The sequence below is a fragment of the Drosophila mojavensis genome, unplaced genomic scaffold (genome assembly GCF_018153725.1).
Source record: "Drosophila mojavensis isolate 15081-1352.22 unplaced genomic scaffold, ASM1815372v1 contig_80, whole genome shotgun sequence".
Classification (NCBI taxonomy): domain Eukaryota; kingdom Metazoa; phylum Arthropoda; class Insecta; order Diptera; family Drosophilidae; genus Drosophila; species Drosophila mojavensis.
Window position 1 is genome coordinate 9,508,334 of NW_025318906.1, and position 18,408 is coordinate 9,526,741.

Genomic DNA, 18,408 nt, shown 5'->3' on the forward strand with positions numbered 1-18,408 from the left:
AAAAAAAAAAAAAAAAAAAAACTATGTATTTTTGGAATTTCTAAAAACTCAGTTGGAAGCGAGGTGCCCCATTTGGAGATTGTAGATCTAAAGCTATAAATGAAATCAAATCGATCTATTAGCAAGGACTTAGCTCAGGGATTAGAATACTAGCTGAATGGCATCTATACATCCATCTATCTCCGACCTCAATTGCTTCAGGCCTTCAGAGTACTATGCTATTAATTACTTTTCACTTTTCATCTCTTCATGGTGATCTCCTACTTATGTTAAACCAAATGATTAAAGCCCAAAAAAGTTTTTGTCTGATCATCGCATAATAGTTCTCTGAATATATTTAAAGAGTCGCGTCTTATCTAATCATATTATAAATAAGACTATTTACTTAAGATGCATAAATACAGAAGCTGTCAAGCATTGTTGCAGCAGTCGTAATATCTTCTACGGACTTCCAGTTACTAAAAAGATCTTGTGGAGTGCGGTAATGCAGCGCATTGGAGACAGAATTTAAAAAGAATCTAAAGAAGAGCAATGTCAAAGGAATCCAGTCAAGAGGAATACAGGATGGTGAAGAATCGTCGCTTTGAAACTAAATGTAAGTAAAGGACATTGTAGGAGTAAGGTCTATAGCTAAAAAGAAGCTGGAAATCACAGACAAATTTGAATTTACAAAATTATTTCATCAAAACTAAATTCACACTTAAGACTTCTAAATATATTCCAAATAAATAAATATGTATAACGTTTCTTTGCAAATCACAAATTAATTATAAAATAAATCACTTTCAAGTCAAGTATCGTAACCTTGAGTTAAAAGAGAAACCTTTACTAAATCATGTCAATGTTAAGACATTGTACATAGATAAGTTTGGCCTTGGTAGTTCATAAATCAAACGCTGCTGTGGAGGAGTGGGTATAAAATTGTTTATCTCTTGATCTTGCAGCTACTGGGTATGGTATACGACATTTGCAAATCCTCTTGCTTTTTGCCGCTCTGACCGTGGGCTTCGCGATGCGAGTGAATCTATCCGTGGCTATTGTGGCCATGGCCGAATTTCCCGTAAGTTGAAATCAAATAGAAGGTAGCTTGACTTACCTGCATATATAAACTCCCTCCTTATAGGAATACAATTGGTCGGAAAGAATCAAATCCCTTGTGCTGAGCAGCTTCTTTTGGGGTTATGTGACCACACAGGTGCCAGCCGGTCCGCTGGCTCGTCGATTTGGTGGCAAGGTGACAATCCTGAGTGGATTATCCATTTGCTCCGTGCTGACTGTTCTGACACCGCTCTGTGTGAGGCTGGGTGGATGGCAAGTGCTCTGCGCGCTGCGCTTGGTTGAGGGCGTCTTTCAAGGGCTGCTCTTCCCCTCCTGCCACACAGTGATCTCTGCTTGGGTGCCTCCCAATGAGCGTGCGACCATGGGAAACTTCGCCTATGTCGGCTTTCAGTTTGGGACGATTATCATGCTGGCCACCAGTGGCCTATTGGCTTCCATGGGTGGCTGGCCGAGCATCTTCTATGCATCGGGTGCAGCTGGCTGCCTTTGGTCGGTCGTTTACTACTTTTGGGGCGCCAGTACACCGGCTCAATCCAAGAGAATAACGCCAGAGGAGAGAGAGCTCATAGAGCTGGGACATGCGAGCGAGCGAAATGAAGATGCGGAACTACCGAGCCATCATCAGATCACGCCGTGGCTAAGTTTCTTCAAGTCACCAGCTGTGCTGGCTTTGATTGCCGTGCAATCTGCCTATGCCTTCGGATTCTGGACTCTACTAACCCAGATACCCAGCTACATGAAGAACGTCTTGGGCAAGGACATCAAGGCAAATGCCCTTCTCTCCGCATTGCCCTACGCGACCATGTTTGTGCTCAGCTTTGTGTTCGCTTGGCTCTCCAAGCGATTGCAGCGAACGGAATGTGTTTCGCTCTCGTGGAATCGAAAGTTGTTCAACTCGATTGGAATGCTGGGTCCGATGGGTCTGCTTATTGCCCTGGGCTATGTTCCGGCCAGCATGGATACATTAGCTGTGGTACTGCTCACCTTCACCGTGGCCATAGGATCCGCCAGCAATTCGGGTTTCCTGATCAACCACATCGACTTGTCTCCCAACTTCGCGGGCATCATCATGGGCATCTGCAATTGCTTCGCCAATTGCATGAGTTTGGCTGCTCCGCTCGTTGTGGGCGGCATTGTAACCGATAATGTGGGATTTATACTTCCTTTAAAGATTTCATTATATTTTCAATGATCATTTTCAGAACAATGTCCAACAATGGCGTCAGGTGTTCTTCTTGGCCGCCGGCATCTATTTTGTGGGCAATGCACTCTTTGTAATCTTTGGTCGCACGAGCGTTCAGCCTTGGAACGATCCACCAACCAAGCTGAGAAAGAACTCAACATCTGAGCTGGAAGCACAAGATCAAAATTAATACATTACTGCGAGATTTCTTAAAGCGATTAGAGATTATTTTAGCATATTTGTATTGGTGTTATACACTATAAAAACTACATAATTGCTGATTGTATACAAAATGAATAAGAGTAAAGTAATATCAATCTTAAAAAAAAAATTCCTTGAATTTAAGAAATGGCTGAAGGATCGTCGTCTGCAGATCTTTAACCGGGAAATTGTACATAGACAAATGGAAGAACCAGACTTTCGATGAAGTCAAAAAGTCAATGAAATCTTTGAACTCGTGAACAAAGAGTTTTCACAAACGGTTCGAAGATCTTCGTTCTGAAACTGTAATCTCTCATTCATGTTAAAACACATAATTTTAGTTCTAAAAAGTCTGTGCCAGAAAAACTATAATAGTTTTCAGAATTTATGTGTAAAGTCGCATCTTATCTAATCATATTACAAAATAAAAACTATTAACTTAGGATTCATAAATACTGAAGCTGTCAACCGTCGTTTCAAAGCCGGTAAAAACTATAATATCTTCATCTCATCTTCCAGTTAGTGTAATGATCTTGTGGAGATCGGTAAAGCGGCGTACAGAAGATATCATACTAGAGTAATCTAGTGAAGGAGAATATCAATCGGAGTATTAAAGAGAGAAATACAAAGTGGTGAAAAATCGTCGCTTTGAAAATAAATGTAAGTGTAGCAAATTACTGGAGTAAGATATATAGGAAAAGAGAAGCTATCAAAGTTATAACTAAAGGCAACAACAACGGTGTTACGGTGTCGCCTATGTGTGCCTCTACTGCATATATTAAATTCCAATGAAGAGCCTAAGCTGTAGAGGACAAGTTATTTAATTGTTTATCTCTTGATCTTGTAGCTTCTGGATATGGTATACGACATGGAAATTAAAAATGAATATCCGTAAAAGAATATCGTTAAATCTGTATTATAGGATCTCATGCGAAATGTAAAATTTTTTAGTCACCAACACAATCAACAGAAGACTGATCGCTGACGAGACTTAAATTCAAATAATACTAGACCTAGTATCAATAAACGCACTTAGCCATTTTAATAGTTAACTTACATTGTGAATTTATTTAAAATATTTTTTTTAAATGGTAAATTTTTTATTTAGTTTGCCATCTATCGGATAATTTTGGTACTATACTATTTTCCATAGCCTGCTTTCAGGCGTTTTTATTCTGTAGCCAGTGCATGATAGAAGAAGAAAATAATTATAGCTCTTAATTGGGTGGCAGACTACATTAACAATTAATATAGTTGGATAGGGCAAACATGACAAATCCATGCATATAATTAAACAAATTTATAAAAAATTATATACAATTTTTTTTAAATAAATAATATATGTATTTTGTAATAGATTGTTGTGCCAATAATTGAATACTATTTATTATATATGATATTTGAATATAATTTTATTTCTATTATTAAAAAGTATATTTAAAATAAATGCATATTTGTATGTATGCATATAGATATATTGTATATTCATATGTTCTCATTACTTTGTATATAATTTTTTTTTATATAATTGAAGCACAAAAAACAACTCAAGCGATTCAGATTGAATAATAAAATAATTATGGTTTAGCTATGTTGCTCAATCGAGTTTCTAGTAATTTAATTATACAAATATACGCGATTTCCCATCAAATTTCTGGCATGTCAATTTAAGTTGAGCAAAAACGACTTGAATTTGCATACTGTTTGACATTTTTTTTTTTTGTTGCTTTTTGTTCAGTTTTATTTGGGGACTTAGGGCAATTAAGCTGCTCTAGACCGGCATTTGATAGCAAATGTTTGTGCACACTTTATGACTACGAAATGGGCCCGCATGGCAAATGTGGAAGTCGCGGTCGTGATCGTGTGACGCGAACCTGTTGATAAGCGGCTGAATTTGAATAAGCGCACGCGATATGGACCTCACACACAGAAAGACAGAAATACACAAGCACACATACACACGTAAATTAATACCAGTATTTAACTGTATTTGTGTACACAGAAACACGCTGGAATATTTTAGATTACGAAATACACCACAAGACGAAACGACTTCTAATTATATACGCATAATAAAACGGTAAATTTCGAGTAAAAAAATCACAGCGAGAAGAGCTTATAAATTATGATTAAATATACATTCATACATATGTATGTATGTCTGTACATACCTATATATGTATGTTTGTATGTAACACGCCGTTAAGCCAAAGGATTCCCAAAAAATCGCGAAATTGATTAACAACAAAATTAACTGGTTTTTGGGCAGTTTCCATTTGCAGCCTCGTGCCGTGAAGAGGAAATGGGAACGGCAAGACGTGGAAGCGGTTGGCGTGTGCAGCACGAGCAGCTGTTCTGCAAAAACAAAAATCCCAAAACTTGCCGATAATGAAGAGCGTTTAATTCGAATATTAACGCAGTTATTTATACGATTTCCAGTCAACAAGCAGCTCGAATCGACAGATGCTATCAGCTTCACAGTGCAAATAATATAAGCCACTCGCCATATCAGTTGACGCTGCGCCCGTACGTCTCTTTTACCAATAGCTGACATGGAATTGAGTTCTTGAGTTCTTGTCGTCTTGCGGACGGTAGCGGCTGCAGCGGGGCGAAGGGCCCAACAATGGGCTAAAAATTATCTGCATCCGAAGTTTATTGTTTGACAGCAGCATGACGCAAAGCTAATGAGCGCCAGCTTCAGTGGTGAAATCGTAATCGAACAGGGGACGCCCCTGTGTCTCTCTGTCTTGCTCTAACTATTACTCTCTCATTCTCTTTTGTATGCATATTGTGAGTGTGTGTGTTTATTTTATTTCCAGCCTGCACATTTACGTCATTCCAAAGGCGTTGGACTCCATTCCAAAATCGAATTTCTGCAAATCATTTTGCATGGTGAGCGCAAAGAGCACTAAAAAAGTCAACAACAACAATACAGCTCTCGTGTGTGTTAAACAGAGAGACGTACCAAAGTAGCGGGGCAACACAGTCAGCGTCAACGTCAGCGTCAGCGTCGGCCGAGAGCCGATTGGCATTGTACACTTGCGCATCACGTGAACGTGGTCGTCGTCGGCTGTGTGTCGAGCCGAACGTGTGAGAAACGTGATCAAAGATCACGCTGAGAGCGAAAGAGTAGAAGAGCGAGCGTGCGCACACACACGTTCGTCAAATGAGCGCGCGAGAGTGGGTGCGCCATGGCTGTATATTGAATATAGACGAATGCCCGTATGCTTGTGGGTGTGTATGTGTATTGAAATATAAGTGTGAGTATGTGTTTGCATACAAATGGCAAGAAATTAACACTGTGCGGCGCCAAAGCTGTTGTTGTTGCCGGCACAGCAAGCGTTGGCACTATTGACTTTGACGCGCCCGCGCGCTCTCTCACTCTCTTTCAATAACGCTTTTTAGTTCGCTCTCAGCAGGTCTTTTGCATTTTCTTCCTGCGCCATTGTCTGTACAGGCAGTCGCTCTCCATCTCGTTCTCACTGTCTCTCTGCCCGTCCATCGCTCTCCCTGGCTTTGTCATTAAGGTTATCGCAAATTGTTTTGCGAAATTCAATGTTGATTTTCATGCTACGCGATGTTATAAACAATATTGTAGAGCTTGTTTAATATTATATACATATATATTATTTTATTTTTTATTTTTTCAGATAGCCATCTCATTAAAAAAGGTGAAATTCAACTGGATTGCTATAAACTTAACAAAAACAGTTACTGATTTGTGTGCTAATCATCATCTATGCACTGTCACGATGTATCACTATTTTTGTTATTCATGAATCAAGTTGCCTTGTCACAAAGTTATTAACTTGTTGTTTGTGTTGTGAGTTAAATAAATATTCAAATAATGGCTGTTCCACTGCTGTTTTACTGTACCGCTTGATCTTTTGTCTCCGGTCCGGTGCCTCTGTATCTCTGTGTTGGTGCCGTGCTGTATGATGTCACAGTGATAAATCAGTTTCACTGGCTGCCGCAGTGGACTCAGCTCTACGCGGTTCCACACGACGCATACGCAATGATAAGATTTGCACATTCTGCGAATTAGCTCCGAGATAAGAATGCAGCCAAGCATCAAATTATGGAACCAGAATGACTAACCATACAGGTTCTAGAATCCATATCCATTTATTGCCACTGCAGACGCTCGCCTCGTTAAGTATACGCACCGCACAACAGCGGACGGAACTAGCCGTTAAATCTCTTTAGTCAAATGATCACGAGTAATTATTGTGTTTGCTTTTGGCACTTTGACTGGCCAAATTGGCCAGACGCTTTCATTGTTTATTGTTAGTTGACAATATTAAAATATATACATTTTAAGAGAATAAATAAACAGCAATTCATAGAATAATGAAATAAGTAAGACGAATGCCGGGATACACTATAATAGTCAAATTTTAGTTAGGGATTGCGTATGATGAATATAATTTTATATTCACTGATTAAAGTTTTCTTTCTGATATCGACAGATTTTAGATAAATATACTTTTTTAATAATATGTATACATATTAATTTAAATATACATTTATTTTAAGTGCTCTCACATACTTTCCTTTATTGCGTCTATTCTTTTGTTCAAATTTAGATCTTATCTCATGCAATTAACTAATCAGCCTATCTTTTGTTATCGTCCTCATAAATACGAAATTATTTTCGTTTATGGTACGATAAAATTCTTTGATGAAGTCTACGAAAACTTTGTGATAGATATAATAAATTTGAATGTGTGATATTTGAGTATATATTTATGAGATATGATATATTTGATTGAAATTGAGAACTCAAATCAGATGATCAGTATGAACTAATACCACTTGTTTTAGTTAATTATCATTTTGCCTGAAAGTTTTACCAATTTAAGGTTTTTTTTTTTTTTTAACAACAATTGCAATAAATTGATAAGATACATATAGAGATACATTCCAGAAGAGCTGTGCACGCGATAGTAGCTGTCCACGTGATATATCGACTTGTATAAATATATATTGGTCTTTGTCGCCAATTTAGCTTGTCAAATTGAATGAGGAAAAGTGCTATGCCGCCCAGTTGAAGTGTGTGGTTGAATGTGAAAATTCAAGTGGCTGCACGAGCTGTGAAAATGAAAAGTTCTATTTTAAATGAACTACGTGCCGCGCCAGCTGTCAAGCAGTGACGCCCACGCAGCAGCCCATGGCTGTTGTTGACTATGTCCCACAGAGGACGCCGCCGCCGACGCCGCCAACAGCAACAACAACAGAGAGAAGACAGATAAAGAGAGAGGGAGATAGAGAGAGAGAGAAATGCAATTAAAATGAAAATGCATTTACAATTGCAATCGCAATCGCAATTGCGGAAAAATAGAAACGCGTCTTTGACAGTTTGCCAGCGCTCGAAATTTCATTGAACGAGTGCAGAATGAAAGCCAAAACCGAGTCAAATCAAGTCTAATTGAGGGTGGCTGAGGGCCAGGTTAGCACCAGGTGCTCAAACGGATGAGTAACTATGCTGAAAAGTTTCCATGCTAATTCATGTCAATTGAGCTACATCAATTGATTGCATACAATTCAATTAGTCTCGATGACAGCCATATGACCTGGGCAAACATCTATCTCCATAGACATACATACATATATGAATATATCCGTATGTGTAGCTAGATTGTCAATTGAAATCGACACGAAATATCGTTGGCAAATATTTGCCAGTCAAGCCTAAAGGTCTTTATGGTTACAATGTGTTAACCAAAGTCAACTACAAAGCGGGACGACACACTTCCCATCTACTTTGGGGGCTGGGCTGTGCTAGGCTGTGCTGGTCTGGGCTGATCTGGTCTGGTCGGATGGAAAATAACTCTAGTCTATTTGAACTTGGCATGTTAATTCAATGTCAATGCAGGCTGCGACAGAATTCCATTCTATTGTGAATTGGCCTATACTCTTGTTTGACTAAACATTTATAGCTTAATCATACGCGGCGTATGAGAAATCTATGCTAAAATAAGAAGTTTGATTTATTGGGATATGACTGACAAGGAGATACCCTGGGATGAGTGGGAAATTGTGGTATCAAATATGATATAATTACAATGGATTCGCATATGGATATGCTGTATGAAGGATAGCAGAATATTCAAGCCGATAGAACAACGGATAAACGGATAAAATCATACAAGGATAAGAGAAAGATAGACGGGTAAACCGATACATATACCAGCGAATTACGGATAAACCAATAAGTAGACAGGTGGACATATATATTGACAAATGGATAAGTAAGCCGATAGACGGATATACTAATAAAATATATGTATGTACAGGTAGAAGGACTCACACGGATATACGCACTAAATGATAGATATATAGGAGGATAGACACCCAGTTGGAAGGCGTCTAGAACAATAGATGGATAAACAAACACGTGGATTGATAGATAGATGAGGACAGGGAAATAGAGGAATAAAAGTCTAGACGTACACGCAGACACGTCGGTAGATAGACAATGGAAAATTGAATAAACAGACGGGCGGAAAGGGGCATAAAACAATAGACGGCTAAATAAATAGACAAAAATAACGCAATAATATTTGTGGCTAAAAGAGAAGCAGAGGGCAAGGTATACGAACAGAGAGCAAGAAATATAGATAGACAGCAAGACAGATATGGCTAGATGGCGCTCTGAATATATGTACTCGATAGATATGCATGCAGGCGAAGGCCTCTGCAGCCCATAGCATAATCTTGCCCATAAACATTAGACCCTGTTAACCCAATGGATTTTCAATGGGTCAGTGGTATAAGCGACAGTCTCTTGGCCTGTTTTATTGACGCAGTTCAATTGGCGGCGCATACCAAACGCAGCAGCTGTAGGAAAAATTCCACTAGTAGTAGCCAAAGACGTACTTATGTAACTGGCGGGAGTGCATATATTATACATGTATATGTATGTTTACCCATGTTTATATGTAAATTGTATCGATGGCGTGCAAAAATTTCCATATCGATATCAAATCACAACACAAACAAGCTGCATTTTAATTGTTATAGACGGAGCTGTGGGAGGTGCGGCTCCCTGCCTCCTGTCTGCTGAGCCGACATGGCATCCACAACCATTTCACCTGACGTCAAGTGCGCTGTTTGCCATTTGTCATTTTGATAAGCATTTGCACAGATTTTCTGTTGAATTTCGGGCAGCTTTTCAGTGCGTGGGTGTGACACAATGGCGATAACATCGCTAGCGATTAGATTGATTGATCAGACCGAGTCAACTCAGGCAGTCAGTCAGGCAGTCAGTCATTTCTATAGTCAATTGGTAAGACTCAAGTAGTTGACTCAATTAAAACTCAGCTATGCTGATTTATAGCTTAGCTAAATATGGTCACATATGCTAGCTCTTAGCTGAGAATTGATTTTGTATATGCCTAAGATCTGATAAGGGCTTCTCAAATGCCTAGACTCTACCAATTCGACTTGGGAAATATTAAAAAAAATCACTGAAAATCACTCGAAAAATTGCCTCTTAAAACCACATTAATTGATAAAGCACGGCAAACGTGCCTAAAAAACGTGTAGAATATGTTTGTTCCTCAAAAAAAAAAAAAAAAAAAAAAAAAAAAAAAAAAACCCTGATAAGAATTTAATAACATTTATATTTATATGTATGTGCCTTTCAATATGAATAAAAATTGAGTTGTCTTTGATGGCATCACATTAAACGTACTTTGATAGCATTTTCGCCAAATCAAAGTCTCAACTCAATTGATAAGCATGAATTAATTTGTTTTAAAATATTTCCCTGCCCTACAAAGTGTACCTTATAATTGATATAAACTATACTATAGGGCATCTATTGGTGTCAACTTGGAATGGCTGCCATTAGTTTAATTAATAAATTGTGTAAGAGTTGGGAACAAGCAATTGTGATTGCGATAATAATATATTTATATGTATGTGTATATAGAAAAGACGACAGCTGCTGTCAAGCTAGAAGTAGTTTGTTTTTCTCAAGCGAGACTTCCTTGCAAGTGAGCGCATAGATTATCAGCGGCTTGACCTCGAGAGCGCGGCTTCAGCTTATCAACAGACAAAGAAATGAGCGAAACAAACGAAATGGTAACAGAGTCCTTAAAACAATGCTCTCACCACTCAAACAAAAGAATGTACGAGTGCAAGAGAGAGCGAGAGGGAGAGAGAGTGGCAGCGAGAGAGCATTGTCTGCTATGTGACTAATTTGGTATTTACAATATGTGAAACGCCATTACACAGGCGATGTAAAGGAAAGAGCGAGAAAGGAAGCGGCGAAGAGGCGAAGAGAGTGCAACAGAGAGGGAGGGCGCGGGCGAGACTGAGTGTAAGTGACTTGTGACTGATAACTCGTTGTTGTTTACATATTGGCCGGCAAATTCGAGAGCGGAGAGCAACCAACACACATACTCGCGCACTGGCTGCTTCGTGTACTTATCTATTTGTGTGTGTGCTCTTGCATGCCAGCGTGTTCGGATTTCACTGATAGCAAGAGCAGCCAGCGCAAGCGAATGGTAATGGAATTCACGCGATACACATGTGTGTGCCAGCCAACAACAACAACAACATCAACGAACAGTAACAAAGTGACAGCAACTCGCCTCTCGGACGCGGCGAACTCTCTCGAGTGCGGCGAGCGCGGCGATCATCATATTTATAAAAGAATCGCTGCGGCAAGTATTTCAAGCAGTCGCAATCGCACGCTAGAACAAACTAAAAGCCGCGTTAAATTCACTCGAACGGGTCAAAAAATATAAAAAATAAAAGAAGAAAATTTATTTAACAAAAAAAAAAAAAAAAAAAGTATCTTTAGCCATTGCTGTATTTCTCTCTCACTTACTGTAAGCTGTATCGCAGCACCAGCTGCTTGTATCTCTATGCAGTAGACGGCGAGCTAGCTGGCTAGCAAAACGTGTTCGTAACCGTGAAATAAGCGTGGAAACGAAAACGAAATCGTTTCATTTAAATATCAAAGACATGTGCTTCAACTAGCCTAAATGTCGTCAAAGCACGTTGTTTGATACGTCCCAACCAGTATATAAAATTTCCACTGAGTGCAGCACTGACTGCAGAGCGAAAGAAAGAAAGAGAGGGAGAGAGAGAGAGCGAGAGAAAGAAAAGGAGATTTACATATACTCAACTGTAAACCTGCGCTGCACACATGACAACCACTTTAAATATGGTGAAAACTGGGAAATACGCCAATGGTATGTAAACCAAAAATAATTTAAGTAACGGCAAAAATAAATATAAAAAATTATAGTAACACTTGAAACTGGAACAGTCGTATAAATAATACCGCCAAAGGCCTTAGCGCTTATCGTGCACGTGTCGCGTGCATTTATATAAGACAAAGTCTCGCGGGCCGAGTGCAATTGTCAATTGTCTGAAACTTGTTGCCGGAAGCAGCTGCCAAACCTCAAAGACCTCAAGCACAGAGCCGCCCAGGCCCCACCTCTGTGTCACCCCTACCCTTAACATCATAATTACAGCATATATATAGCATATACGGTTGTAGCTGCCTTATAGAGCAAATCAATTGTAAACTAATTGCATTTGAAGTGCGTTTTTTTTTTTTTTTTTAATATGTCTAAAATTGTAAATATTTGTACGCGATTCTCACTTTATATGTATATGTATATACTATATATAAAAAGTGCTCTCTGGACGACCTCCGCTGCGCGTACACCAAACTCTAGACACAACTTCTTCATCAGATCAAATCGAGCTGCGTGTGAAGAGCAAGACAAATAAAAAATAAATGTGGAATTTAAATGTCTTTTTGGCTGACAAAATGAATTTTTAGCACGCTTAACGAAAATGATAAAAATAAACAAAACACAAAAAAGAGGTGGGGCGACAAGGGGCCATATCTAGAGGCAGCCAAATCCGACGTTGTATTCAGCTTTAGCTCTATTTTATTTTATATTATTTAAAATAATCTCTCACTCTGCCTCTCGCACTCTGTCTCTATTTTTTGCTGATGTAACTCAAGTTTACTTAACATTATTTACAACTTTTGTGCGGGGAGCATTACGAGTCAAAAAAAACGAAGCAACTTGAACAACAAATACTATTCATTATTGTTGGGACGTTTTCCATGTCATGCATAGAGAGCCTGTCCGACTTCGATGAATCCACAGCAATTATCTAATCTAATAGACTGACATGCTATATGGCATATATATAAATGGAAATCTATATATATATATATATATGTATATAGAATATACTAAATATTTCACCTAAGCGTGTGCGTGTATTTGAGATTTCTTGTTGTTATTGCTCCAATTTATCGTGCTCGTTATATGGCCGTACAGTTACTTTTAGACCTTATCGGTTATCAGCACGATTGCAGCGGACGTGTTTGGGTAGGGTATCAAAATGTTAAAGTGTCCTTCGGCCCAATTATCAGCAACGGCCATGAGCTACAGACATGTACATATGTATATGTATTTAGATGTATATGTATATGGCATATTTGGGTATTTTGCAGGGTATCATTTGCAATCACTCTTCGAAAATCAAACATCAAAATTTACGTAATGTGTGCCTAACATATTTAGTAATTATACAGGGTATCAAACTAGGCTAGGGTATAATGTATACATATGACATATACTTTATATTAATTTACAGGGTATTAATTGCCGAATTTAATAAGTACCTCTATTATACAGGGTATAAAAGATCGAATTTCAGAAACTTTTCTTAGTTAGGCTGCATATATGTACATATATAATCAGGTTACAGGGTATCTGGTACCACAGTTTCCCTTCACAACACCCAAAAACTCCACTTATCAGTCTATATGCACACATATAGGCACTTTCCAGGGTATCAAGAATTGGCAATCAATCACTTAAAATCAACTTTCATAAATGTTTATTGATGATATTTATGCTCTTTGGTCAGTTTTTGTTGTTTTTCCAATTGTGGAGCAAACATTTAATTGCTTGTAGTTCCTTTTTTTTTGCTTTTTGCTTTCGATTAAACAAAAGCGTATAAATTAATATTTAGAGCACGTCCATATAAAAAAAAGCAAAAATCAATTGAGTTGCAGTCGAGAGCAACTCAGTGTTTAATACTTGCTCAGACATGAGAAGCAAAAGTTAATAGTTAAAAAACTCTCCAAGTTGGCAATGTTTTCTTTGAACTAACTGTAAAGTTAATACCAAAGACTTTAGAGAGATAACCGATCTACTAAGCTTAATTAAAAAAAAAAAAATGGTATTTATGAGATTATATTTCAAATAGGTCAACTAGCGCTCAAAATTGCAAATTGAAAAACAATCATCATAAAATCTCTAAAAGTAGCATTAAAATCATAACCGATTATAAGATCAAAGAATTCAGGCTTCAGGCAATGATAACGACAATTTAAATATTCTAATATACTCTCTTATAATTTGCTGAGCGAGCATTAAAAGCGCTGCTCATAAATTGTTGCTAAGCGTGAAGAAGAAGCACATAAAGCGAAGCGCCAAAACGTGCCAGATATAAATTTAAATAAGGCAAGAGTTTCGACATAAAATAATTCAGCTTAATATGACGACAGACAACATGAGAGAGAGAGAGAGAGAGAGAGAGAGAGAGAGAGAGAGAGAGATCGTCTGCAAATTAACACAACTCAAAGTTCAAGCAGCGCGCCAACCTCCACCGCTCTTAATTAATGAGCGAATTTAATTAATTAATGATTAAAGCAATAGAAAATTTAAAAAAAAAAAAGAGAGAATTAAAATTAATAATATTACAATCACCTTGAGCCAATGCGGTTCAATAGACGCGCCGTTTGAGGCCGCGCCGCAAGGTTGTTCAATTGCTGGTGCAGCAGCTGCCACAAGTGGCAAAAAGAAGAGGCAGCCGTAGTAGCCTCCGCACTAGCTTAAATCTAAGTCCATTTAGGGCCAGTTTTGCACGGCTAAAAATAAAGCCCAAATCGAGTTTCGGCTGCATGGATATATACATACATATATGGAAGTAGAACCACCAATTGATAGCCAACAGCTGTCTGTCTGTCCAGCTGTCCGTCTAGCTGCACATGGCCGCAAGAGAGATCTGCCCAGCTGTCCGTCCGTCCGGCTGTCTGTCCGCCCGTCCATCAGATTGCACTGCGCCTGTCACGTGCGAGTTGGCAAAACGTTTTAGCAGGTAGCTCAAGTGGCTGGCGCTGGCAGGTAGGGTGGTGCTAGCGGTGCTGGTGGTGCTGGTGGTGCTGTCGTGGTATGTGTCGCGTGTAGCTGGTTTTTAAAGTGCGCTGCTGGGTACAGCACCGTCATCGTCTGCTGCTGCATTTCATTGAGGCGCGCAGATATCGCGAGTAATTCACATTCACATACACTAGTGGGCGTTGCGCGTGTGTGTATAAATATACATATATATGTGTATGTGTCTGTGTGTGTGTGTGTGTGTGCGTGTGTGTTGCGGCCACAACAAGATTTTGACACACTGTGTTTTATAAATAAACGCGCCCCACATACTAAGCGAGAGAGCGAGGTGTAAAGAGACAGAGAGGGAGAGAAAGAGAGAGAGAGAGAGAGAGAGCGCTCTCATTGCCTTTTTGGCATTGATAAGAGCACGAGTGCTCCAACTCACGTTTTTCTCTCCAGCAAACCGAGCTACACATATGCTATGATATAATGCCCTATAACTCAGAGTCTTGAAACACGAGTTGAACAGTTGCATAAACAATTTTTAGCTCAATTATAAAAGTTCCACAAAATATGGTCTCATATTTTGCTTTGTGCTTTGTTCTTTTGCATAATCATTGCTTTTGATTGAATTTTAATTTTTCTTTCTTAATTTAGAGCCAGGTTGTATACGGAAACCTGTTAATTTATAAATATATCACTAAAAATATATTTATTTATTTATTTGTAGAACAATTGCATATTATATAGTGTGATTAATATATTTAAAAACCTCAAAAGATTTGCGGTCTTTTCCTAGGCCAAACATTCTTTCTTAATTTTGAATGTTCTGGATTCTACAATTAATAATACTAAGACAATATTCTTTTCTTTCACTTGGTTTCATCCAACAGTTGATAGTCAAAATAATAATGAAAAAAAAAAAAAAAAAATAGTTAACATATTGTTGTTCAACACTTATAATAAATAATTGTTAAAATCACATGGCATCATAGATCTAGAATAAACCACGTAAGCCTTAAATTTGTATTCAGTTTATATTTCACATTGATATTCTTTGTTCTCGGTTCGGTTTGAGCAGCTCGTTCTTAGCATATCTGCAATGGGAAACTCAGATAATTCCCATGTTTTGTTTACTGCTTTGATAATCTAATTCCAATCACAATGACGAAAGTAAATAATGACAGGATTTGCAGGGCAGTTAGGTTCGGTTCTTGATGACATACGATCACCGTGAATCCATAATCTATTTAGCGCGTTTTGTGTTCTAGAAAATTGTACGAGTTGACATAAGATAATAATAATCGAGAAAGAGATTGGAATGTGGTTTGATTAAGGCTTCACACAAAGGCAGAGCACTTCAATCTGAATCTCTGGATTATTCATGATGAAAATTCTATAGGCATTTTCGATAGGTAGTATCTATACTATAAGTAATACAACTTGAATTAAATATTTGATTTTTAGTTCAGTTTGATTGTTCCAGTGTTTTGTCTAAGACTCTATAGTTCTATATGGAGTTTCCCGCTTCAGTTCCTCTTCTCAACTTCAATTTCTTTAATTCCTTACTCAACCCATAGCTTATTCAAATATTATAAACCCAAATATCTCTTCACTATTTGCAGATAAAATCATTGGCGTGCGGCATGTGCAATGCATCCTGTGCTTCTTCTGCCTCTCCCTGGCGTACGCATGGCGCGTCAACCTGAGCGTTGCTCTGGTGGCCATGTCGGGTCCATCGAATGCAACGGAGGCCAATGCGACGCTCGACAGCTCCGAGGAGGCAGCGGAGGTTGATGTAAATACCACCAGATATGAAATCAAAGTAAAGCCAAGCTCTAACCCCCACTCTCCCTTCTCCTACTTCAGCAGTTGTTTAGCTTTACGGAATCGGAGAAATCCTATATGCTGAGCAGCTTCTTTTGGGGCTACATAGTGACCCAGGTGCCTGGTGGTTATATCGCTCAACGCTATGGCGCCAAGATGTTGCTGATGGTGGGTTTGGTGGCCTGTGCCATTCTGACGCTGCTGACACCGCTCTCGCTCAAGCTGGGCGGCTGGCAGGCGCTGTGTGTGGTGCGCGTGCTGGAGGGTCTCACCCAGGGTGCAGTGCATCCGGCTACCCACTCGCTGCTAGCCAAATGGGCGCCAGCCAACGAGCGCGGCATGCTGGCCACGATTTGCTACACGGGCGCACAGTTCGGCACGATCATGATGCTGGCCACGAGCGGATTCATTGCCGACTCCTTTGCTGGCTGGCCCGGCATCTTCTATTTCGGCGGCATTTGTGGCTTCGTGTGGGTGCTCCTCTGGTGGATATTTGCGGCCAGCACGCCGGAGGAACACAAGCGCATCACACGCGAGGAGCTGAAGTTTATCGAGGAGACGCGGTCGGTGGGTAAAATGCAGGATGCCCGGAAGATGGCGCCCACGCCATGGGGCAGCATCTTCACGTCGATGCCGTTCCTGTCGCTGCTGGTGGTGCACTGCACGCACATGTGGGGCTTCTGGACGCTGCTCACCCAGATTCCCAGCTACATGAAGAACATCTATAGCATCGACATCAAGTCCAGTTCGCTGCTCTCCTCGCTGCCGTACACGGTCATGATGATACTGAGCTTCTTCTTCGTGTGGCTCTCGAAGGTGCTGCAGAACAACAAGTCCATATCGACGTCCTTCAATCGGAAGTTCTTCAACTCGGTGGGTCACTGGATACCCATGCTGTCGCTGATCGGCCTGGGCTATGTGCCCCAAGAGAATTCCGTCCTGGCCGTGGTGCTGCTGACGCTGACGGTGGGCATCAGTGCGGCCACCTACCTGGGCTTCCAGGTGAATCACATTGACCTGTCGCCCAACTATGCCGGCACCCTGATGGGCATCACGAATGCGGCGGCCAATGTGATGAGTGGCCTGGCACCACTCGCCGTGGGTCAGATTGTCAAGCATCCGGTAAGTGGAACGAGCTCTCGAAACGTATTCAAACTTGGCTAACTTTGAGATTGTTTTTCAGGAAAACGTGAGTGAATGGCGCACGGTGTTCTTTGTGGCTGCCTTCTTCTATTTCATTGGCAATCTGCTCTTTGTTGTCTTCGGCCGCACGGACATCCAGAAATGGGATACACCTGACATGGTGGACGAGGAGAGCATCGAGGCCGGCTTACCGTTAGCGGGCGACAAAACTCGGCAGCCAATCCCAATAGCAAATGGCAAATCCTGAGCCCTGGACTTAACACTAAATCATGCCCAACTAAGTAAAATGATAGGAAAATAACTTTATGGGTGCATGATTAGTTTCTAGTTGTTGTGTTTTTCTAAAACTATGCGCCTAACTTAAGACAATAGTAATTAGTTAGCTCTTAATCAAGAAACACCTTAAAATTGCCATAATGACGATCGCGTGCTTCCAATAGCGATATTAATATAACATAATAACATATGATAATTGTTTAGCGTGTAGGCAGCATAAATTATTATTATTTCCAGTATTTCTTCCATAATGTACATAAAAAATAACAATTAAACCATAATAACAAGACCATAACAAATGAGATAATCACAGCTAGTTGACAATGTAAATAGCAAAGATTGCTATCGTTAAGTAAATGTAAGCGCTGCTCTATTAATTGTTATGTTTTAAAGTGAAACTATATATCATATATACCTTAACTAACTTAGGTCTTTAGTCAATTAGTTAAATTAGTAATAAACAAACAACCAACTTGTGATGTACGAAAAATTAAATCAACTAAAAAAGGCAGAAAAGAAGACATACATATATGCATACAAAAAACATAAAAGTGAAACAAAACGAAAAGA

The 18,408-nt window shown here is 39.5% G+C and overlaps 2 protein-coding genes across 3 annotated transcripts; both read left to right on the forward strand.

Moving 5' to 3' along the window:
- The first annotated feature begins 428 nt into the window (after positions 1–428).
- On the forward strand, positions 429–2,587 carry LOC6579275 (putative inorganic phosphate cotransporter). The gene is made up of 4 exons (XM_002005135.4): positions 429–595; positions 945–1,060; positions 1,124–2,206; positions 2,262–2,587. Exons 1-4 carry the CDS (start codon positions 532–534, stop codon positions 2,430–2,432), a joined length of 1,434 nt encoding a protein of 477 aa, XP_002005171.1. The 5' UTR covers positions 429–531; the 3' UTR covers positions 2,433–2,587.
- An 8,531-nt stretch (positions 2,588–11,118) lies between these two features.
- On the forward strand, positions 11,119–18,328 carry LOC6579276 (putative inorganic phosphate cotransporter). Of its 2 annotated transcripts, none has more exons than XM_002005136.4 (4): positions 11,119–11,649; positions 16,218–16,390; positions 16,462–17,541; positions 17,603–18,328. In XM_002005136.4, the coding sequence occupies exons 1-4, from the start codon at positions 11,604–11,606 to the stop codon at positions 17,807–17,809; spliced, it is 1,506 nt and encodes a 501-aa protein (XP_002005172.2). In that variant the 5' UTR covers positions 11,119–11,603; the 3' UTR covers positions 17,810–18,328. The 2 variants fall into 2 exon arrangements, with proteins under 2 accessions (XP_002005172.2, XP_015019053.1); XM_015163567.3 differs by having other exon boundaries at positions 16,465–17,541.
- The last annotated feature ends 80 nt before the right edge of the window (positions 18,329–18,408 follow it).